This window comes from Mastigoproctus giganteus, chromosome 2, assembly GCF_048544385.1.
Source record: "Mastigoproctus giganteus isolate SK-2022 chromosome 2, ASM4854438v1, whole genome shotgun sequence".
NCBI lineage: Eukaryota > Metazoa > Arthropoda > Arachnida > Uropygi > Thelyphonidae > Mastigoproctus > Mastigoproctus giganteus.
In genome coordinates, this window is record NC_143576.1 from 223,802,271 (window position 1) to 223,828,419 (window position 26,149).

Genomic DNA, 26,149 nt, shown 5'->3' on the forward strand with positions numbered 1-26,149 from the left:
GTTGAGGGGAGACCCGCAGTGTCTCTTGACAAAAAATACAGTAGACTCTCGATTTTCCAGGATAGATGGTAAAAAACAAATCCCGGATAATCGATTTCACGGTTAATCCAAAAATACAAAAGTCCCCGACATACGTAAGGATACGTTCCAGGACTTCTTACTTCATTGAGTTTTACATAACTCGGGAATGACTAATAACACATTGCTACCATATTATTATTGACAAATCTGAATTCTGCACGATGCTTGTTAATGTTTGGCCATTTTGATACATCCTTATTATAATTATTCCTTAGAGATTTAACAGATGCACCGTTTTCAAACTTTTGAATAATTTCAAGTTTTTGTTTAACTGAAAACGCAACTCTTTTGCATTTACCCATCATTTTCACGATTTCTAAACAAAAAAAAAAAAAAAAACTATAAAAAAAATTCCGACATCCCTGACATAAATAACGAAACAAAATTTGTCCTTTTGTGCTGCAATGGAACACAATCGTGCGATGCACTAAAACAAACTAAACATTTGGTCTCTTTTTTTTTCTTTCTTTTTTTTGAGCGGCGAGTGTGAAGACAGTGGGGATTGCAAGATAATAGGTGCACTAATCTCTTAATGACGACTTATAATGCCGCTTGTCACTTATTTACGACTTACAAAATATCTGCTTATACCAATTCTAGTCATTACTTTCAATTTTTTGATTTCTGGTTGATTTTTTTTTTTTTTTTTTTTAATTTGGAGTCTTGAAGTGTCTCGGTTAATCAAGAGTCTGCTATACTATAAAAAATTCATCTTGTGTGGTAATATGCATAGACAAAAAACATGGATTTTATGTGACTGTACACAAAATAATCTAAGGATGTAAGGTTTGAGTGATCATGGTAACTACTGTACTGGGCCATTCTGATCAATCCATCAGTTATTTTTTAATTTTTATTCTTCTTCTTCTTATTTTTTTTATGAAAATCCCAAACATGAAAGGTATTAGAACCTATAACACTTAGTACCATGTGTGGTATTACGGTTGAGAAGATGAAAGAGGATACTTGTTGACATTGGATTTGAATTTTTGTAGATAGCAATTTTCAGGAAATACAAATGAAGGGAGATTGTTTCCAGAAAATGGAAGTTGAAGGGATCAATGAGAAAGAAGAAAAGTTGGTTTTGTGAGTTTTAAGTTGGATAGTAAATGGATGTTGACTGGTTTTGGCATGTGTTTGGACTAGTTTGAAAGAGAGAGGGGAAAATTATAGAAGTCAATTCAGAAGAACAGTACTCAGTATAACATTTAAAGTAATATCTGTTATTTAAAATTATTAAGCATTCATAAAATCAATGGCAATTGTTATTATAAAAAATTCAAAACTCACAGATTTCTTTTAAACTGTCTTCCTTGAAATGCTACAATTTCTCCCAGGGTGCACTGAACTTCACCAAGAAAATCCTAGGATGTATAATTTATATGGTGTCAATAAAATTATAATATTATTATTATAATTTTATAAAATTATAATTTTATTGACACTAGCTAATAATTCTATACTTTAAGGAGCCTCAATATTAAAATATTCATATTATTTTTGCTAAAAACTTAACATAGAAATAGTAAATATTTTTGACAATATCACTTTTTAATGATGGTTTCAAACATATTTATGCATAAAAATTGTTAAAGTATGCAAATTAATAATTACAAATCTTATGAAGAACATTTATTTGAAACATCCTGACTTGTTAGAAATTATTATTTATTGTTAAGGTGACTAAAGTTGTTGAAATATTACAAAATCTTGCATTGTCTATCTTATAGGGAAAAAAAAAGTAATTCTTCTTAGTGATAGATACAAAGCACTTCATTTACACAGAGCACTCATTAAAAGTATAAGGAAAAGTAGCTTTTTGGATTAACTTGCTGGCAGTTACACAAAATCATAAACAAAATATTATCAACTTTTTAGGACATTTTCACCTTATTCAATAGACCTCTCCAATAGTAACAAAAAATTTTACTTTACAATATTGTGAGTAGCTCCAGAGTGAACTGAATGAAAATGAATGATATACAATTATTTTTAAAGAACCACAGGAGTCAGGTGTGCAGAATTTGGGGGGGGGGGGGTGAATCAAGGATTCTGAGCCCCTACATCTGCAATAACAGATATTGTGTGACAGTGGACTGCCTTGCATGCTAGCACACTATCCCGGTGAAAGAGGACTCACGATAAAACTTCTCTCATTGTTTTATCCTGATGGCTTCCAACAGTTTCTCTATTAATTGTGCATAACATGTGTCTGTCTATAATTGTGACTGCTTGTTCAACCTTGGTAGTCAATGGATCCTGACAATAATTATGCCTGTTCTTGTTCTCATTGTTTACAAATTTTGCATATTATATCAGGTGCATTACCTTGGCACAACATGCTGAAACTTTTATATAGAAGAACAAGAATTTTTTTTTTAAATTTAAAAGATGGTCAATTCTACACAAATTGAACAATCAATTTATATTAATCTAAATCTAAGAAAAGGTTGCATCACAGCATGATCTGATATTTAAATGCAATGCACTTTACATTTAGTATTAGTACATAAAATTTTTATAAAGAAAAATACTAACTGTTTACTCAAGTCAATTATTCTACTATGCATACAAGTGTATAAAGGCAATGTTCTTGCAACCTCCTCCTACTTGGAAATCTTGGAGATTGGGCTATTCCTGGAGATTTAAAATCAGTTTTCTAAACAAATCCTGCATTAGGTAATATATCCATGCCCCATAATAAGCCTAACAGTTTAGAAATAAATGTTTAAAATACCCAAAATCTTCACTTTACACCATTGGAACAGAGAAACATTTCCAACCTCCAGTAATAAATCCAAGTTGATTTCCAGATGATGATATATATATACCCAGCAAAAGATGGAATATTCATAGCAGTCTTGCTGTGCACCACCTTTCATATTTTGTATTAACAGAGTTTTGAGAGCATTAAGTCCAGTGCAGTTTCCCATTTTAAATGAACACACATTCATGCATTGAAATTCCTATTTCTATCTAGACATCAAATGCTGTTCAACTCCCAAGTTAATAATATCTCAAAAACTTAAGTATAAATTGAAAAAATAAAGGATATACAATTTTACAGATGAAGCAATCAGGCAATGAAGCAATTGCTTCATCTGTAAAACTGATTATCCACTAGTAATCGAACACTGATTACAGTGTTGGATTACCAGTGAATATTGTTTGAACTCAAAGGCAACCATATTATCTTGCGTATGTTTGTGCATTAAAGACATAGGTATATACATAAATATAAAAATGACTGATCTCTATTACAGAAAATATCATTATACTGTATTTGATAAGTGTAAGTATGGTAGATGATTATATACAATATCTGTTTATAGTATAAAAAAGTCCTGTTGTAAGTATTTAAATTGAATTTAACATAAACTGTTTTGGTAAAACAATTTCATCAGATTTATAAATAATTACATACTTACATGAGAATCTAATTTTGCACTTGAAGAATCCACATCATAACTGAGAGAAAAATAAAACTATAATCAACAAACAGATTATAAACCTGAAAATGTAAATATACTTTGTGAAGCACTTTTTTTTTTAATGTAAGTGAAAGAAGATAATATTAATGAAATTTTAATACAGGGTTATTCCATGTCAAATGGCCTAAGGGTCCCTGCTCGACCATCTTCAATTTTGTTGAAACTTGTTGTGGATGTTTAAACAGGTTTCAAATGAAGCTGTACAAAATTTCAGTTCAAAATATAGTATGCTTGAGGCACCAGCACCTTTTTTGTGGAGGTCACTTGTGCAGAATAAATCACAAAAAATTTTCAAAGTTTTAAGTGTTACTGTTTCACAAGGGTGAGAGATAGTGCTCTGAAACTTGGTATACCTAGTTAACTTTTGGCAGAGAATGCAAAACTTTTGGTGTCCAGGCTCAAAAACCTTCACATTTTTTATACTACAGTCTAAAACTGGCACCAAAAATTTGTTGCGACAAATTTAAGCAAGACTTTTGAAAGTCATAACTTTGAAATAAAAACCTTTGGTACCTTCTTCTTTGGACATTCCACTTACCAACTGCATGAATTCAGCCTAACTAAATATCAGCACTTGTTTTCTGGCTAGGATATTTTTCTTCAAAGATTGACTCAAAATTTGAAAGTCAAATTTGACCTATCTTAAGGGGCAAATATCTTAATGTGAGACACTTTCAATTCTCTCATTTTTGCCACCAATGGAAAGAGCAGAATTTCAGCTACAAGGATCGTGGTTTATCTGTTTTGTGTCTTTGCACTTAAGGCCTTGATGCTTTGCACTTGATGTTTACTTAAAATTAAGTAAACATCAAGTAGTTTTATGTGCCATATTATTTTGTGAGATCTTTTTTTGTTGCAGAACACTTCCTTAATCCTGCCTAATGTTTAGAATAATCTAGAAATAGAGTATATTCTAGAATAATGCCCAAGAATTATAGAACATTCTACAATTTTGGAATTTTCCAGAATTCCAGAACATTCTAAGATTCCAAAAAAAAAACTGATGAACATTCTAAAACTCTGGAATATTCTAGAATCATACAAAAAATGTATAAATAGCTGATATTTGAACCATGCTGTTATTAATGTGTTTTATCTTCATAATGAACAGTTTGTTTATTTTGTTCCTCTATTTTTTATTGTTTGACTGTAATAAAGTAAATTAAATTTTCATTGCTTTCAGAAACGTCCACTTATCAGTCAGCATGAAAGCCATGGAATTAGAAGATTTTGCTGGAGATAAGCTGGACTCATGCGCCATTAGTCATATGGATAATTCTAAATGTCATGTGCTATCCTATACAAGCAAAACTTCAGAATATAAGTTCTGCATAATCAGTGACTGCCTTCAACATGACACAATTGCAGTGCATGTTTTTCTAACCAACTTAATTGAATATTTGAAGAGTTTCATGACAGAAATCAGGCACATTTACTATTTCAGTGATGGTTCTGCAGCTCAATACAAGAATTTTATTAACTTGTGTCATCATCAGAAGGATTTTGATATCAGTGCTGAATGGAATTTCTTTGGCACTAGCCATGGCACGTCACCATGGGATGGAATTGGTGAACAATAAAACGATTGGCAGCACGTGCAAGTCTCCAACGCCCAATTGAAAACCAAATCCTAATACCAAGAAACATGTTTGAAATTTGTGACAAGCATGTGACTGGAATAAAAAATTCTGTTTGGTTTCTGTTTCTGTTTCTTTTCAAGAGAAAAGATTCATAGATGGTCATACTATCACTGGAACAAGAGAAAATCATCACTTCATTCCTACTGATGCAAGACAGATTCGTGTTTGCAGAGTATCAAATGACACACCATCATCATTTGTAGCTCATGTAGATTAGAATAGTGAAACCAATATTCAATATGTGCCAATTGCTAATTTATAACCTGGCCAATACATTGCCTGAAATAGTAATATCAACCATCAATGAAAACTTTCAGTCCATTACGAAGCAGTGATTCAATATCTTCACACTCACTTGCTTATTTTAAATTGTATTGTGTTTTAAATAAATTTTGTTGCAGTTATAACTTCTTTCAAGCTAGGGAAAACCAATAGAACATCATCTTTACGCTTGGAATCCTGAATAAAGACCACTTTTCAGGCTTGGGAACTTGCACTAAAGAAACCCATGCAATTTCCTTTCTTGCCATTTACACCCCCATTGTAAAAAATACAGATCTTTTTGCGCATTGGCAATATATCATTTCTCCTTAAACCAAAGGGCAGAGTAATCGCAGAAAATTTCACTCTTATAAATGCAATAGTTCTGTCCTTATTGAGATGTGAAACTTCATCATCAAATAAGTATGCAAATATTATGTGAAAAATATAAAATATTTAAGACCATTTTTTAGGCCTTAAGTAGAAAGACACAAAACTGAAAAACCATGATTCTTGTTGCTTAAAACCTGCTCTTTCTAATGGTGGCAAAAATGAGAGAATTGAAGGTGTCCCACATTAAGATATTTGCCCCTAAAGGTAGGTCAAATTTTGAGTCTATCTTTGAAGGAAAATATCTCAGCAAGCAAACAAATAAGAGCTCATATTTAGTTAGGCCGAATTCATGCAGATGTTAAATGGAATGCCCAAAGAAGAACATACCAAAGGTTTTTATTTCAAAGTTATGACTTTCAAAAACCTTGATTAAATTTGTCGTGACAAATTTTTGGTGCCAGTTTTAGACCATATTGTAAAAAATGTGAAAGTTTTTGAGCCTGGACACCAAAAGTTTTTCTTTCCCAATTCTTTCCCAATAGTTAACTAGGTATACCAAGTTTCAGAGCACTACCTCTCAATGTTGTTCAACAGAAACACTTAAAACTTTGAAAATTTTTTGCGATTTATTCTGCATAACACAAGTGACCTCCACAAAAAAGGTGCTGGTGTCTCAAGCATACTATATTTTGAACTGAATTTTTTCACAGCTTCTTTGGAAACCTGTTTAAACATCTATACCAAGTTTCAACAAAATTGAAGACGGGTGAGCAGAGAAAACAGCCAGGATTTACTTCGCTTAATTGGGACAACGTGCCATTTAATTGGGGCAGGAGACCACAGCACTTGAGATTACCCTACGATTGTCTCCGACCATACCACGTGGTTCGGTAGGATTTCTGGAGGTCACAATCATAAAACAATTAGCAATCCCCTGTTTATTGGACTTTTCTGTTAGTGCAATCTATTATAAATGGATAAAACTCAATCTTGTTGAATTTTCAATAATACCGACAGTTGGAATTCTGTGGGTTATTATGGTGAAATGTGTTTACACTTCCATAAAATCTTCATGGAAGTGTAAAAAATTACATAAAATTACATAATATTACATAGCTCACATAAAAAATTAAATTTTCAGAATCTTCTCTTCATTCTTATTTATTAAGCTTCATAACTTGTTACTCTGTTCTCACTTGCACGCATTGTGTTACTTGCAATTTGTGTGTGTTGTGTTCTTTGTTATTGTTTGCTTATCTTTTTTACTGTTATAAATTTTAACCCCTCCCCCAAATGTCAGTGAACAGAAATATCAACTACTGTATTTAGTATGTACATATTACAGTATGTATTAATTAAGCTATGCACATAAGCATAAATTTATTTTTATTTTACTAACCTGTAGAAAATATTCTTCCGATTTTCACGTATCATTTAATTTTTTAATTGGGAAGGTAATAAAGTGTAAATTTGTACTTAATATATCTTTACTTTTATAGCCTGTAGATAATATTCCTTCTATTTTCTCTAATTAGAATCACCGTTTAATAGAATTAAAATTCAATTTACAAACAGGATCACAATGACTGGTGCTTACTACATATTGTATAGTGGACAGTACCATCATAACGTGATTTGATTGTACAGAGAATCAATTGTAAAGAGGGGGTCCATTATATTTTTAACTATTTATGTGAAACTTCGAATAACTGGGACAGCCGTTTAATCAGGCCAAAATGCACTTGTCCTAAAGTGTCCCAAATAACCAAAATCGACTGTATTATGTTTGAATAAAATTCTTAGGAAAGCAAAAGTTGTTAGCCAGTTATTTTATTATTTGTTAACAAATATATATATTTTTTTTTTTTTTTTTGTTAGTTGTTGCGCATCAGCTTCTGTGACCATAATACACCTCCCGAAGTTTTTGTATTTTACTCTGATCCAAGCCCAAGGCGGGATTCGAACCCACAACCTTTGGGTTGCCAGGCAGGCAACCCAAACCCCATGTACTTTTTCTGACAGAATCTCAGTTATCGGTTGATTCGACTACTGCTCATCTCAGATGCCCAAATTATTCGCTGTATGATTCCTTTCGCCTCAAAGGTGGTACTTGTGCATATGTCCGTTCTGATATTCCCTGTCAGAGACTTCGCAATTTGAAATCTCCTCTCTTTGATCTTCTCTGGCTTAAAATCTCTCTAACTCATTGTGTCAAATTCATCTGTTGTCTCTACCATTCTCCCAACTCCACTAATCACTTGGAGCTCATTGACTTCCTCTCTTTGCAACTTGACTTTCTCCAGTCCAACTTTCCTAACAGTGAGGTAATTTTCCTTGGTGATTTTAATGTTCGCAACTCCAGCTGGCTTCCGTTTTCTAGTCACACCGACCCAGCTGGTCGAGATGCTAAGGCTTTTGCAATTACTAATGACCTTGCACAGATTGTTCATTTACCTACAAGAATACCAGACAATGCTAATCATACAGCCAATACGCTTGATCTTTTTCTCACAAACAACCCTTCTAAGTACGCGGTCGAAGTGAAAGGTCCTTTAGGCACTTCAGATCACAGCTTGGTGATTGTCTCTTCTCCAATGGAACCTTTATTTCATGGCTATTCCCAACCTCGTGTTGTTTGGCATTACAAGAATGCAAAATGGGATGACCTGTGAGATTTCTTTTCTTCTTTTCCTTGGTCGGATTACTGTTTCAAAACTTCTGATGTCAATGTTTGCTCAGATCGCGTCAATGGAATTATTCTTGTAAGGATGGAATCCTTTATTCCACACTCCACTTTAAAATCTCGTCCTTTATCTAAACCTTGGTTTTCCAATAAATGTGCTAAGGCTGTTCAAGAGAAGAATGTTGCATATCATAACTGGCTTGTTTCTAATTCTTCAGTTTCATTTTCTGCATACACCAAAGCTCGCAACAATTATAAAGCAGTTATTAATCAATCAAAACTAGAGTTTGAACAGGCTAAGAGTAGAAAACTTGCTTCTTGCCCTAATGGTAGCCGAGCATTCTGGTCTCTTGCCAAAGCTATTGGCCGCAACTTTTTCCCATCTCTGCTCCCACCTCTGTCCAAACCAGATGGTTCTGTTGTCACTTCAGCCAAGGATAAAGCTGATCTGCTAGCATCCCATTTTTCTTCCAACTCATGTATTAATGATCTTGGTAAAAGATTTCCCACCTTTCCCAAAACGCTCCATTCAATGCCTCCTGTGGTCTTCCGTCAAAAGGATGTCAGAAGGATTTTGATGAATCTTGACACTAAGAAAGCTCCAGGTCCCGATGGTATTTCTCCACTTGTTCTCAAAACCTGTGCTCCTGAACTTACTCCTATTCTTTGCCGCCTTTTTTCACTTTCTTATTCCAAAGGTGTTTTTCCTTCTGCTTGGAAATTTGCTCATATCCAGCCAGTTCCAAAAAAGGGTGACAAATCCCTCCCATCCAATTATCATCCCATTGCAATTACTTCTGCTCATGCTAAAGTAATGGAGAAATCAATTAACCGCCAACTCTTAAACTACCTAGAAACCTTCCGTCTGATCAACGATCGCTAGTATGGATTCCATCAGTGTCGATCCACTGGTGATATTCTGGCTTATGTTACCCATTTATGGACTAATTCAATGGAAAGGTTTGGTGAAACACAAGCAGTTGCTCTTGACATCTCAAAGGCTTTCGATCATGTCTGGCATAAAGGTCTTCTAAACAAGCTTTCCATCTTATGGTTTGCCAACTGTTTTTAGTAATTGGTTATCCAGTTTTCTCTCTGATCGCTCACTGAGGGTGATGGTAGATGGCTCTCTTTCTTCTAACTTCTCCACTAATGCCGGTGTCCCCCAAGGTTAAGTTCTTTCCCCCACTCTTTTCCTCTTGTATATTAATAACCTTCTTCCATTGACTGGAAATCCTATTAATAGTTTTGCCGATGATAGCACATTGCATTCCACTTTCCATTTTGAGAAACCTTGTCCTGCTCAATCAGCTTCAGCTTCTCGAAAAGCTGCTACCAATTCCTTAAATGCCGATCTTCAGGTAATTCTCCAATGGGGAAAAGACAACTTAGTTGATTTCAACCCTTCTAAAACTCAGTCTTGTCTTATATCTCGCAAAAAGGATTCTTCTGCTCCTATGCTTATCTTTAGTACACTCTGATTTCTAGGCAAAATGATATATCTCTTTTGGGGATTACCCCTGACTTCTAATCTCTCTTGGCACAAACACATTACAAATATTGTTTCCTCTGCATCTAAAACACTTGGTTTTCTTTTCCGCTCTCAGCTTTACTTTTCTTCCAAACAGATGCTCACTCTGTATAAGTCGCAAATCCACCCTGCCATGGAATATTGTTCTCACATCTGGGGTAGTGCCCCCAAAACCTCTCTCAGGCTTCTCAATTCCATTCAGAAGAGGGCAGTTAGGTTAATTAATGATTCATCTTTAACAAAGTCTCTCCACTCGCTGTCTCATAGATGTACTGTTTCTGCTGGAAGCCTCTTCTACAAATACTTCCAGGGGAACTGTTCTTCTGCATTGGCTTCTATAATTCCCGCTCTCTCTTTCAAAACAGTCCGAACATGTGTCGCCACCAGCCAACATCCATTTACTGTCCAACTCCAAATGCACAGAACCAACTTTTCATCTTCCTCGTTTATCCATTCAACTGCCGTTTTCTGGAACAACCTTCCTTCATACGTATTTCCTGAAAATTACAGTCTACAGAAGTTCAAGTCCAATGTCAACAAATATCTTCTTTCGTCTTCTCAACCTCCAACGAAAGCACGGTACTAAGTACTATAGGTTCTAATACCTCTCGTGTTTGGGGTTTACATAAAAAAAAAAAAAAAAAAAAAAAAAAAGGCATTTACCCACCTGGCTAGCCCATTCGGCTTAACAAATGTGTAAGATCTGGAAATTTTAACATTATGCTTAAAAAATGATAATTTTTTAATTCCCTTACTCATTAATATATATTTTTTTTAACTACAGCACAGGGACTCCTATTTGGAATCCCAAAAATCAGGACATAAAATCTTTAACTCTTTGTGGTCCAATGTCCCTCTCAGACATGCCTTTCTGTTTTTCCAATTTTATAGTTGATTTTCCCACTCTTCCAGTGTAATTATTGAACTGCCTTCTATGCATACTTCATATAAACACTTTGACAAACTAATTGAATTTATATTCAATTGTTAACAGCCAGTTGCTGTAGTTTTCTTCTTCATTTTTAGTGTTCACTATGTATCTACTCTCTATCAGAAACAAAGTGTTTAGTCATGACGTCAACAACTCAAAAAAGCCTTTGATTCTGACAATATCTCGTAGCATTGATGAAGAAATTGATGACAACCAGTCAACCAATGCTAGTGTGGAAAATTGGAGACAAAGCAAGGTAAATGATATTTCATTCAAACATTTTCCCTTTGCTGTTTTGATATGTGGATTTCATTTGAATAATTCAATTATTACAAAAACTGAACTTGAATATTTTCAGAATTTTTTTATTTTGAAGAAATTTTGAATAAAACAAAGAAGTTTGAAGAAATTTTGAATAAAACAAATAATTATGCCAATGAAACTTCAATAAAATGTCGTTTCAATAAATGAACTAAAGGTATTTTTGTATGATTATTAACATGGGACTAAATGAAAAACTTCTATAAAAGAAGTGGCAGAAGAAAAGAAATAGATCAGTTCCTGGAATTGTGAAACAGTCCCCCAGAAAACCAGGATTGCACCCTGGTGAATGTTTCAATAATAAATAATAAATATTTAAAATGTCTGAAACGTCTTTTAATGTTTTATCAATTACTTTTATATAATAACTCATGTATTATATTATATAAAATACATGTAGTACAATTCGAGCTTACATGTAATATTATATTACATGTAAGCTCGAAAATGAGTAATGTTTGAAGAGATCATGCTCAGCATTCATTTTCTTTGTTTTCATGCTGAACTAGAATGGAAAACAGCAGAAATAATGCTGGACTACAAAGGGTTAAAGTTCTTGGTAAAGTACAAAAATGTGGTGGTGGTGCTGCTGCATGTTATGGCAAACTAACTTTCCCACTATGTGCTCATTGGACAGACAGTCATTTTTATTGTAATATGCCCACTGTCCATCACTTTTACAGTCAGAGTTTTGTTTTCACTGTTCACAAAATTTTAGTGACAAAGAATTTGTCATTTACAGTTTCTTCGGCATTTTCAATTAGAAATAAAAAACCATTTTAAGTGAAAAAGGCTGAATTTATTAAGCTACATATGCCCTTGGTTTACTGGTCATCATGACTCTACCATCATATTAAGCACCAACAAATTCAACTGACTTTTGGATGAAAAGCAGCTTCTATTAAAATTACAGTTTCACTTACCACATGGAAATTTTTTTGTCCACCAGCCCAAGTATATACTCTTGAACAAAGGAATGAAAGTTAAAAGCTGTATATTCTTTTATGCCATTATTGTCGAAATTAAGTAGGAATCATTTCAACAGTTTATTTTGATTATAGCAAAGCATGTGACTCAATCCCTCATGAGAGGTTACTGTATAAGTAGGATCACATTGGAATCACAGGTAAAATCTAAGGTGGATCATAAGGTGGCTAAGAAAGGGGGCTGTGATTAATGGTTACTCTTCAGATTAGTCTAGCATTAGAAATGGGATTCCCAAGGATCAGTTCTGGGACCAGTGCTGTTTATGATTTCCATTGACAAAGGGATAGAAGGCTTGAAGTTAAAATTTCCAGATGACAGAAAGATAGGGAGACTGGTTAAAGATCGGCCCAATCAGTACTCCTTCAGGATGACTCAGATAGGCTTCAAGGATGGCCAGAAAAGTGGCAGCTTTATTTAAAATTCAAGGCTTGCACTTGTGGAATAGCAACCTAAAAATTACTTATACACCTAATGGGACTGAATTAAAAACAGTATAGAAAGAAAGATTTGAGATTCAAGAATAAAATTTCCAGACTTTTAATAATACAGATTCATAAGCAAGGGGGGTCTTCTCGAGTTTGATGGATCTTTGCTCCCTCACAAGAAAGTCTTGTGCTGTTAACTTTCTTAGAGCTTTGTGCAAGCTAAGTACACCATTAAATATATTGCAGTATTCTCTTAAACTAGTTAATACTTGTCTGTGTGATGTCATTTCAGTTATATTAGGCAGTATATTTATTTTGATCAGCCATCTTGGTTGCTAGTAGAATTGGTTACTGTGCAAACAGTGTTATAAATTACATTAAAAAATATTTGGTTTGATAAAGCATTAAGAGAAGTGGTTATTTCGCACTGTCGTTATGTTCTGTTATTAGCATAGTATGATTATAACAGAAATTTAATAATTTATTTTACTTACATTTGAAATTTTAACCTTTGGCTTTCTTCAAAATAATAATCAAGCATCAGTTTTTTCACAAAATCTGGATTTAATGTATCTTTTATCACTTCTGTCCTTCCAATCTAAAATATAACATTTTGGAGAGAGGAGAAAAATTAATTATATACCCAAATTTCAGTACAAAAAAAGTTATAAAATTGAATTTCCTGTTACTACCAGAGTACTGCTGAATATATAATAAACATGAACATTAATAATAATATAATTAATAGTTATTAGTATTAAAAAAAGGTAAAAAAGGCAAGTAAGAAAGCTTATAAGACTTCACCATTAAAAGAGTCCCTCAGGTTTCATGTTTTTTCCTGCTCCTTTCAAGTATTTATCTAATCCCCCTATACATCTGCATAAGTTTTTCAACTCTATAAGGCTGAGTAGTAGTTCATTCCACTGATAATCTTTTGACTAAAGGCAATTTCCTTTATTCTCTCTCTTTAAAGTATTATCATTAGCAGTAATAGTAATAGTATTTGCCACATTATGCAAGGAACTATGCACAAAAGCTGGCTTTCACAGATAATTTTTTTTTAACAAGAAAAACTGACCAGATGAAATCTACTATTTTTGGCAGGGGGGAGTGGATTTTCATTTGTATTATAAGGTTCATAGGCTATACGATTATTACATTTAGCAGTCTATACTCCAGTTAGCGGTACACCCATCAAAATGGCGATGAGAAGTGGGGGAAAGCAGTGATTGACAAGTTGTGACTCCGCCCACTCACTGTGTCCCCCTCTTCATTTCAGGCGGGTGTCACATGACACATCATTGCAAAATTTGTATCATTTCGTAGTCATCGAGAAGAAGAGGAGAAAGCAGTGAGTGGGAGGAGTTACAAACCATACGTCACTGCTTTCCCCTTCCTCTCAATGCCATTTTGTAAGGGGTACTGCTCTCTAGAGTTTACTCATTTAGCATTTCGTTAGTGCAAAAAAAAAAAAAAAATCAATAATGCTTTAAGAATATTAATATAAAAAAATATATTTTATATTCAGATATTCATTTTCAGCAAATACTAACACACTGGAAGACATTTTCCTTGTTTTTTTTTAAGTTGTTCACCAGCCTCAAAAGACTTAGTAAGACCAAGGCAGACCAATAATAAAATACCATTAAAATATGCTTATTATAAAATCAGTTCCATTACTTTCATGAGGAAACTTGCCAACATGGTTCCATCATGATATTTTAAAGAAAATTTAAAAATAACTGGTAATGAAACATGTTACAGCATAAAACAAATAGAATGCACCAGACTTCATTGAGGAACTCCTCAATTCAGAAAGGTAAAGAAATTGCATTCAAAATGAAAAGTGAAAATAATGTTCATTCATTTCTTTGAAATTAATAGGATTATTCATGGAAAATTCATCCCTGATAATCAAACACTTATTAATGCCTATTACTTAAATTCTGAAATAACTGTAGCATTCTGTTTGAACAGTAAATAAAAAAAAATATAAAAAAGTTGGCAACTGAACAAAATTTTCACTATGGCAAAATGCCAATTCATGAAGTTCATAAGGCAATTTTTGGCAAAAAGAAAAATGCTGCTCATGTATTCTGTCATGTCATACATGTAATCAGAGTGATCTGCTTGTATGTATCAACTAAATAAATAATATCCAGAGAAATTTAATAATAACTTAGAGAAAAGCTTTCTCTAAGTTAAGCCATTGAACTAAACAGTTTTTTACTCACCTCGTAATTCCTTCCTGCTGCTTCTGTCATAAATACAACACACATAGGATCAGATTTTGAAAGTGCATCCTTGTTTCTCAGATTTCTATCATTATAAAAAAATATAATAATAGTAATAAAATCAGATTCTTTATTTCAAAACCAAAAACTCATGATTTTTTTTAATATTCATTAATTTTTTTTAAGACTGGCTATGCATTACACAGTTTATATAGTATGTCATTTGTGTTAATTCTAATTATATCCAGAATTAACACAAATATCTGTGTATATAAACTTGCGATAGTTATTGCAATGTTAAGCAAATAAGACTGGAAACTAATTGCATAAAATCTGGCTAGCAATGCTGCTGAGTTTTTTATTTTGGTGGTAGTAGGGTGGGACTGAAATACATTGAAAGCAGAAACTACAAAAAAATTTGCACACAAGCTATTTTTATAAGTTTCTGAAAGAAAAACCGTAAAGATGGATTTATAAATTTTTTTTTTATATATTCTCTGCAATCTTATGGCATTGTACTGTACAGCCACAAGATTTATACATTAAAGATTAATAATTTTTTTATAAATCTTTAATTTTTTATATCTGTATTAAATATATTGCATTACATAGACAAACTGTATTAAATATATTTATTATATATATAATAAGAAAAATATTACTGTATTTTTCATATTATAGCTACATATTATATATTACTAATAATATTTATTTATATTTTTATTTTCCTGTGTTAATGTTTTGTTCAACAAACTGAATTCACCGTCTTTACACATATAAACAAAAATACACATATACTCAATACCCTCACTCACAGATATGAACAGTGAGCTTTAAGTAGAAATCACAACAAACAAAAGTTAATTGGGGGTTGCATTTTTCCAGACTGACATAAATTAAGCTGTAGAGAGGCACCTGTCTGTGAATCAGTAAGCAGAAACCATAATTTATTTAGTGGAAATACAGCTGTATATACTCTACACACAAAATTTTGTGTGTGTGTGTGTCAACAAGCTTGTTTTATTGCATCATCTGCAGGGGCGGCTCGTCCATAGGCACTGTGGCACCCCCAGCTATTTAAATCTAGATATACAGTGAACGGAGTTATATGAAATTCTGTGAAGAACAATGCAACGCAATGAATATTTTTATTAACAGAACCTGCATATAGTATGTGCATCTTATATTTCCAGTAATCATTTCAATAATAAACAAATAAAAACACTAAATCGTTTCCAACTCTGAAGTTTAATTAACTATAGGCCTGATTGTGTGCCAGGCAGTGACACATTTTGTATTCCAGTGAATATCTTGTAGCTGGTTGCTATTGGCAACCAGCCAATATATATTTTTTATAGATGAAACGAATCAAAGTCACTGCAAAATGCACAGTGCAGATTTCAACCATTAACCATGATAGGTGTGTAGCCACAATGTAGGTGTCTTTTTGTTATTCACCCGAATTTCCATTAAGTAACTAAATAATATCAGTGTTAAGTCAATCTCAACATTCAACAGTGTAATTATGTGATTACAGATTAATTGCAAATTGAGCTGGAACTTGGTAAGTTGAAGTTATATTTAAATAACTTCAACTTTAAGTAAAACATTATTTCTATGACAGGATTGTGAAATTTGATTCAATCATGGCCTCCATTGCTTCCCCATGAAGTAAATCATGTGATAGTGAATAAACTTCAGCAACTTAGTTTTAAACAATTACAGGCATACCTCGGTTAACGTTACCTCTGATAACGAAGCCTCGATATAACGAAGTCCGCAATTTCAAGCCCCATTTAACATAAAAAAATATTCCAATTTAAGGCCAACGCCCGACAATCATCCGATTGGTGACTGACGGCGACTCGTTACGTATTCCCGAGTGCTCCCGAGCTGTGGGCATGTCTGTTATAACAGTTTTGCGTGTCAATCGCGTAATTTAGTTGTTGTTTACATGATTGACGTTGTTTCAGTGTGGCGCATTGCAATAATCGACGTAGGTTCTTTATAGCATTACATAACGTAGATTTTGTAAATTTTAATAGAAATATTTTTGTTTTAGTTAATTAAAATGTCAGAATCAAAGAAAAGAAAAGCAATTTCTTTGGAAACTAAACTAAATATCGTACGACGTGTTAAAAGCGGCGAAAGAAAATCCGATGTGGCACATTCTTTAGGATTAGCGCAATCAACTTTAACAACCATACTAAGTCAATCAGAAAAAATAAAACAGTCTGCTCAGAATTGTACAGATGTTACAGCGGCAAAATTAACTCGCTTAAGGAATCCAATTTTAGAAAAAATGGAGAAAATGTTAAGTTTGTGGATAGATGATATGTCACAACGTCATATGCCTTTAAGTCAAATGGTGATTCAAGAAAAAGCATTATTTTTGTTTAATCACCTGAAATCTAAACAAACTGAAGAAATTACGGAAACCTTTGGGGCTTCTCGTGGTTGGTTCGAGAAATTTAAAAAACGGGCCAGGATTCATAGTGTAAAATTAACAGGAGAAGCTGCAAGTGCAGATGTTGAAGCTGCAAATAAGTTTCCAGAAAAACTAAAGGAAATAATTGAACGTGAAAATTTTCCACCAAATTTGGTGTTCAATGTTGACGAAAGCGGTTTGTTCTGGAAACGGCTACCAACAAAAAGCTTCATTTCTATTGAAGAAAAATCAGCTGCTGGATTTAAAGCAGCCAAAGACCGTTTAACGTTACTCTTTGGATCAAATGCCTCTGGTGATTATAAATTAAAATTGCTATTAGTTTACCATTCAGAAAATCCGAGGGCGTTAAAAGGTAACATAAAAATGAATTTACCTGTAATATGGAAAGCAAATAGAAAAGCGTGGGTTACCAAGGAGTTATTTACTGATTGGTTTGTTAACCACGTTTGTCCTGGAGTAAAACGGTATTGTCAAAAAAACAACTTTGAAGAAAAAGCTCTTTTGTTGTTAGACAATGCTCCGGGACATCCTACTGATCTTAACACGTTGGACACATGCATTCCTGTCAAAGTTGTGTTTCTTCCAGCAAACACAACTTCCCTGATTCAACCATTGGATCAGGGAGTAATAGCATCATTTAAAGCTTATTATCTGCGTCGAACTTTAAGCAATTTAACTGAACTAGAGGATAAAGTGGAAATGACAGTTAAAACTTTTTGGAAAAACTACACCATTAAAAACGCAATTGAAAACATTGATAGTTCTTGGAAAGAAGTCACTAAGAAATGCTTAAATGGAGTTTGGCGCAAAATATGGCCAGAAGTTGTACTAGAAGAAGAAAATAACATCCAAGAAATTAGAAATGAAGTTATCCAGATGGCTCAATCAATAGGTTTCGAAAATGTCGATGAAGAGGATGTTAGAAATTTATTGAATGCAGAAGATGATGGTTTTTCAGTGGAAGATTTAGAAAACCTTGTTAGCAACGAAGACAAAGATAATGAAGACGAAGTTAAAAAAGTTCCTGCCGAAAAAGTGTTAACAACCAAAGATTTAAAAAGGTCCTTAAATGACATTTAAAACGTTTTAAATTTTTTTAGTGAAAATGATCCTGATTTAGGAAGAAGTGTTATTTTTTAAGCGATCAGTGTTAAATGCAATAACTCCGTATAGGCAATTGTTAAATGAAAGAGAAAAAGAACATAAACAGTCAACTTTAGACTCATATTTTAAAATGTGATTTTACTTTGTATGTAAGTTGACTGTTTATTTAATAAAACTTTTCTTTGTTCGAAAAAAAGCTTTTCATTTTCTTTACGTAGGAACGTATCCCTATTCTGGCCATAGTATTTTTACCTCTGAAAACGAAGTTTCGCTTAACGAAGTAATTTCGTGGAACGCATCCTATTCGTTAATCGAGGTATGCCTGTATCTCTCCAAAAAAAAATGTGATTAAAAACGAAGGCTGCCCCACACCAAAGATTCAAATTTCTCAGCGGGGAATAAGTAATAATAAGAAATAAATTCGCAGTTTTAAAACTGAATGGTACCAAAGGAAAAGTTGGCTTTGTGGTTGTGAAGTTAAAAATGCATTGTTTTGTTTTCCATGTTTACTGTTCGGAGGTGACTTAACGTGGACAAAAAATGGCTTTACAAAAATAAACAGAATGAAAGAAAAAACTCTAAGACATGAGAGTTCGAAGACACATATTTATTTACTTTATTATTATTAGCCATATAGTGCAAAGCAGCCTGAGGCTTATGCTGCACCAGCTAAAAAAAAAATTTCCAAGTTACCCAGAGAGAAAGTAGAAGGGAATCATCAAGAAGAGAAGAATGATGGTATCCAGCTCAGGACCCTGGGTGTGCCAAGCCCATACTCACCAGATGTGATTTCATTATTGCTTTTAGGAAGCTTAAATATTAAAGAACAGATTAGTGAGGCCTACAGACTTTTGATCTGAAAACATAACAGAAAAGTTACCAAGAATTGTGAGGTATTATCTAAAATAATAGACTGCATTAAATTTTTTGTGGACAGTTTGAAATTCCTTTATGTGGAAATGATGAAAAAGAAGATTCTAAAAATCCAGGAGTATAGGAGAGGATTAATAAATTTCGCCTGTACATTAAATTCCAATTTAAAGAACCATTTAGAAAGTAATGCAGCATTTAAAGGCATTTCAAAACTATTCAGAATGATATTCTTGACTGTTTGCTGCAAATATGCAGGGATGAAATAAAGAGAAATTAAAGAAGCTTCATTCGTAGCTATCATGGCTGATGACACAAGAGATGTTTCAATATATGTTCTATATACAAATGGTAACTGTTCTGAGATATAAACTGAATTGAGACATTTTTGAGCATTTTTGGGGTTTTTTCACTCTGGAAAACCAAACGGCAGATGGAATATCGAAGTGCATTCTAGATCAGTTAAACATAATCCTCGAAGGAAATACTCAAAAACTGGTTGCTCAGACATTTGATGGCGCAAGTATGATGAAAAGCAAGAAAGGGAGAGTTCAGGCTAAAATAAAAGACGTGTACAAAAATCCACATTTTTATCCACAGCTATCAACATTTTTATCCACAACTGAATCTGATGATGAGAAATGCAGCAAGCAGTACCCAAGATTCAAGAATATTCTTTTCGAACCTCATGTCGAAACCAACATTTTTCTCGAAATCACCACAGCGTCTCTCTCTCTATGTGTTCTCAGAAAGCATACGGACAGCTGTGTTGCCTGACCTTCCCCTACAAGATGGAACTTCAATATACGCACCGTGAACAGTGTTTATGAAAATTTTGAATCCTTAAAAAAAGTGCATGGTGGAACTACAAGCAACAGCAAATGCAGATAAGACGATTTCAGAAGCAACTGGAATTTTGCACATCTTGAGTAATGAAAAATTCGAGTTCTGGTTAGAACTTTTCCATCAGATAATGCCTCACGTGGAAGTTATTTATAATCAAATGACAATCTCAAAAAATTGGGGCAGTTAAAATACATGAATATATAAGAAACTTTAAGAATGCTATTCGAAAAATCAGTAATTCAATGTACTGTGAAAATCCTTCAAAAACACTCATGATTGAAGTGAAGGAAGTATGTGACTATATAAGTGTTGACATAAGTGAGAGATATTCTTTTACAAACAATTAATTGCTGCTAAATTGTTTAACAAGGAGAACTTTGATATTTTTCATACGAAAATGCCCATGGAAGAGGCATGGAGACTACTGAGGCAAATCTTATGATTGAAAGAGAAAACTTCTTACAGAATTACAAGTTTTCTATAACATACATGATCTACACAATTATTGCAAATTAACTGACTTACTGAAATTTATCTCAGAAAATAATCTAGCTAAAGTTCTTGGTGAACTTATAAAACTCATAAAAGTACTTTTGACCATTCAGAGTCCAAACGTTGCCATTCAACATTAAAAAGAATAAAACCATTTTTAAGAAGCACTATGAATCAGGAAAGGCTAAATGCTCAAGAAATGCTTTCAATAGAGAAAAGCTTGGTCAACAGTGCAAAAAACTTGAATGCAAAAGTTAATCTATTTTCAACAAATAAAAACCGAAGAATGGATTTTGCTTTTAAATAAAAGTTCAAGTCTGTTAATGGTAAATATCTAGTTCAGTGTTTCTCAAAGGGTGTGCCGCGTCACATTAGTGTGCCGCAAAATTTTCCAAGTGTGCCGCGAAATTTAGAAATTTCTTCTTCTATGACTACGTAGGTGTGCCGCGAAATTTTTCTTCTTTGGAAAATGTGCCACGAGAGTAAAAAGATTGAGAAACACTGATATAGTTAATGTTTTGTAGTATTTTTAACTTGCTTATTATTATTATTACGGTGTATGTCTACAAGTCTTATAACCAAGGCAATTTAATGTAACTTTAAGATGCAGCACACCCAAACATCAGAGTCACAAGCGCCACTGATCATCTGTCATTACTACTAATACCAAAAGCATGATTGGATACTATGATGTGGTCACAAAGGAACTGGATGCAGGGAATAACTTTGATATCATATATTTGGATCTTAGAAAGGCTTTTGATACTGTTGCACATGGAAGATTGCTGAACAAATTGGAGCAGTGTGGCATTGGAGGCAAATTGCTGCTATGGATAAAGGGATGGTTGAGTAGGAGAAAACAGAGAGTGGTAACCAATGGACACTGCTCATCTTGGACTAATGTTATTAGTGGAGTCCCTCGGGGTTCAGTGTTAGGTCCATTGTTGTTTTCTGTATTTATAAATGATATTGATGATGGTATATCAAGCTTAATGTCCAAGTTTGCAGACGATACGAAGGTTGGCAGGGTTGTTAATAACACTAATGACAGTATGCTGCTGCAACAGGATCTAGAAAAGTTGAGCAGATGGGCTGAGAGGTTGCAAATGAAGTTTAACATTGACAAATGTAAAGTACTACATATGGGAAGCAGTAACCCCAGAGTGACGTATCAACTCTGTGGTACTACACTGACAGTGGTAGAGAACGATAAGGACCTGGGGGTAATTGTGCAGGCAGATATGAAATTTTCTAAGCAGTGCAGACGGTCTGCAAGAGTAGCTCATAGTGTCTTGTCAATGATATACAGGAATTTTTCTAGCAGGGATAAGGAGGTGATTATCCCCTTGTATTAGGCAATGGTCAAGCCACAGCTTGAGTACTGTATACAGCTCTGGAGGCCTCATTTTAAGAAGGATGTAGAGCTGTTGGAACGAGTACAGAGAAGGGCAACAAAATTAGTGAATGGAACAAAGGGTTGCTCTTACGAAGAAAGGCTTAAGTTTTGAAAATTACAGTGTCTGGAGACTAGGCACCTGCGAGATGATCTGATTGAGGTGTATAAAGCCTTGAATGGTTTGAGCATGCTCAATGCTGATGGGATTCTTCCTCTTGCTCAGAATAATCATCTGAGAGGGCATTAAATTCAAATTGAGGAAATACAGATGTAGGATAGATGTGTGGAAGTTTGCCTTTAGCCAGTGGGTAGTTGGTTGGTGGAAGACTTCCATCCTTTATCGTGGAAGTTGATAGATTAAATAAAGTTAAGGCTGATCTGGACAGGTATTTGGAATAAACGGAGGGTTGAAATGGGAGTGTTTTTTTTTTTTTTTTTGGCTGATGCTGCATAAGCTTGTTTCTTGCATCATACCTGTACTAATGCTAAATACAGGAACTACCTCCTGCTTCTGCATACAGAACTCATAGAAATGTTCATGAAAAAACATAAGTGTATCACAGAAATACCAGTTTTAGGCCCGCCACACATTACTAAGGGTAGCCAATTTGGCATCATTCTCAATCCAGAGAAATGGCACCATAACCTTAAACTTTGAGTTAGAGATTTAGCTCACTGACAGTTTGTGAAACCATATACAAGATGCTACAGTTCTGAGCATCATTTCAACCCTATTCAATGGAGATTTCTCAAATTTTTAATTAAAAAATAAATAAAAATAAAAAAACTATTATGTTAGAGCCACCTGAGAACAAACCCATGTGTATAATGTCCATAAATTCACATGTTCTCTGGTCAAATTTGCCTGTTTTGCTAGATGAAAATCCTGAGTTACCTGGGGAAAACCTTGCTATCCACACATACCTGAGACAAACTAACTCAGCCATGGAGTGCAAAAGGGGACATAAAAGTTCCCCACATCATTGATAAGATTTGAACCAGCTCCTTTCCCAGTTGATGTGGGGAGGACAGATATTTTTAAAGCATTGCATGTTATTCCTGAATGAATAGTAGATGGTTCAAGTCTGTGAAAAGGCCTGCCATAGCCAAGTGGTTAAACTTAAGGTACATATTTGAATTGGCCATGGTCAACATTGACTGTTAAATACAGTTCTTGAATTTTATTTTGTAAACTCTTACCCTATATGGACACCTGGAGTGTAAAAAATATTTCAAAACAAAACCGAGAGTCAAAATGATCTTCCTGCAATTAACACAAGGTCAAGAGAGGAGTTATAAATGACCAGATGACCAGCTTTGGTTCCACATATATTTGGTCTTTTATAGAGGTGGTCACCTTGCAGAAATATAGTGGTACTCAAAAAATTGTATCACCTCATTTTTTAGGTTGTTTATCCTTATACTGGCAGCTAATCTTTTAAAAATAGCTGAAAGAACATAGATAATAACAATACATATACAAAACTATTAATTGCAGAAAAATTGACTTTTATGCCTTATGGTTAAATATATAATAAGTACATTTCTTAAAAATAATGGCACGTTACTCATGGTTCATATAATAAGAAAAATTCTATGAAAACAGTGATTTTTTTTTTCCATTCCTTTGCTCATACTAGGACCACAGGTGGCCAAAATACACAACAAAATGCACACTAATATTTCATTGGCCAACCCCACCCCACCCCTTGCTTTGATGACTGCTTGCACATCGTTGTGGTACTGACTGGATAAAGTTCTGAATATATTCCTGTGAAATCTTGTGGTACCAAACACAGATTAATGTCTCCTGCAGCTCTCTAAGTGTTTTTGATTTCCTTTGCATTACTGAAACACCCATTTTGTTCAAACATTTTTCAACTGAATTGAGGTCTGCACTGTTCCCAAGCCATGTTATTGTGTGAACTGATTTATCCTTCAACTATTTTTGTACCTGCTGACAGTCAGGTACAAAAATTTCGAAGACAGTAAAATAAGTTACATTTATTTAAGCAAGAATGCGACATTTCATAAATTTAAACTTTTGCTAATTTTATGAAGTAGTACTTATGGTTTTGGCTCTATAATATGGAGCAGAGTTGTCCTGAAAAATGCAATTGGCAACATCCCTATAGTGATCTCTAACTGTGGGAAGTAATTTTGTCTCAGGAATAACATACACCTTAGCACTCACTGTATCCTCACAAATTCAAGACAACCAACTCCTCTATGTGAAATACAGCCCCATATTATTTGAGATGAAGAATATTTCACTGTGGAGATGATACAGTCAGGATGAAATTCTTCTCTTCTTCATCTAACAGTCTGCAGGCCATCCAAACCATGCAAGCTGAGTTTTTAATTCATCAGAGAAAATAACGCATTTTCACTGATCCTCAGACCAACGAATGCTCTTTTGTCCACTTTAGACACTTGGTTTTCATTTTTTGCATCAAAAGTGGCTTTTTTCCTTGGGCAATGTGAAATTGCCCAAGGAAAAATCTCAATGAGAAAAGGCATCTATGTACTGTAGCAGTACTTACTTTACTCCTGTATGCTCCTCACATGCTGTTTTGAGACAGAAAGAGAGAGAGGTCTTAACTTCAAGTTTCCAGAACAAAAACCCACAGGTTACTGTTTGGTTGTTTGTTTGGTTTTTTTTTTTTTTTTTTTTTTAAGGAGCATTAGCAACTAAGGCCATATTGCTCCGGGATATGCGGTGGTCATTCCCTGACCTTTCTGCATCCTCCGTATTTGGTTGTGACGGGTTTGAACCCCGGTCTAATCAAGAAGCGTATGCTATGCACTGCTGCTCCTTCCCACCTGGGTACGGAGGCGCCAACAGGTTACTGACTGAACTAAGAATACCAGCCCATTAGGCCTGACATAGCTGAGTGGTCTGGAGCACAAGTGCTGTAGCACATGCTCTTTGAGTGGACTGGGGTTCAAGCCTGTGACTGCTAAATACGATTAATGTTTGTATTGATTGATTTATAATAACAATACACTCCACTGACCTGGTGGTCATGCCGGAGTATAAACAAGAATATTGATGTTCTTTTAATACTCCTAGCCTGTAGCTAAATAAAAGATAGTATGTGTTATTGGAGGTTTATACTTTCTCTGAGATATAAGCTTCCAACATGGTATCTTTCTCTGATACACTTGCTTCTTTTTTCAACTATTTTGTCAAGTTTGCACCAGTTGGTGTGTGTTCAATGTCCGCTGGTCAGATGACAGTAGTATCAAAACTGCTGTTGGGACAGTGAAAACTGCTATCTCTTAAAGAGCAGATACTTCTCTTTTCAGATGTTCATTCAAAAGTAGTGCAATAAAAAAATTTAAAAAAAAATACAGAAACTTATGACACGCTCAAGTGAACATTCCTGGTAATGTGGGCATTTCATATTATTCATGAGCATCACCAGAAATGTTTCTAGACAAAGGAGGGGAAAGGCATAAGGATTAGTATTAGTATTAGTAATGGCCGCATGGTGCAAGAAAGCCTATGGCTTATGCTGCACCAGACAAAAAAAAAAAATCTGAACAAAACAATGATAAAAAAAAATAAATAAATAACAAATAATAATAATTAATAAAAAAAAAGGAAATTAAACCTATCATCCTATGCGCTTCCCTTACCCGAAAATACTATCCAGATGGCCTTTGAATTTCCCCAAACTGTCGGCCACTACCACCCATGAAGGCAACTTATTCCAGTAATTTATAACCGGCTGGCTAAAATAAAACTTCCTGCAGTCCAATCTAAGCATTTCCCCCCCCGTAACTTGAATTTATGTCTCCTAGTTCTAGCATCATTTATAATCTTGAAAATTTCGTCCTCATTCATTTTACTGATGCCTCTCAGAGCCTTAAACACCTCAATCAAATCTCCTGTAAGGTGTCTAGTTTCCAAACTCTGCAACCCACATATTCGAAGTCTTTCTTCATAAGGACGCCCTTTTGCCGATCTCACCAGGCGAGTTACCCGTCTTTGCACCCTTTCAAGAAGCTCGATGTCTTTCTTTAGGTGCGGTCTCCATACTTGAACACAGTATTCCAAGTGTGGTCTAA

At 34.2% G+C, this 26,149-nt stretch overlaps 1 protein-coding gene across 1 annotated transcript in view; it reads right to left on the minus strand.

The window, feature by feature from the left end:
• The window catches only part of LOC150090168 (copine-8-like), a 138,105-nt gene that overhangs the window by 104,832 nt on the left and 7,124 nt on the right, over positions 1-26,149 (minus strand). Inside the window, exons 2-5 of the mRNA XM_090390186.1 lie at positions 14,919-15,003; positions 13,179-13,282; positions 3,510-3,549; positions 1,372-1,445 (exon numbers count right to left, since the gene is read on the minus strand). Coding sequence (XP_090246312.1) covers positions 1,372-1,445; positions 3,510-3,549; positions 13,179-13,282; positions 14,919-15,003 — 303 coding nt within the window. The remainder of the gene's footprint in view (positions 1-1,371; positions 1,446-3,509; positions 3,550-13,178; positions 13,283-14,918; positions 15,004-26,149) is intronic.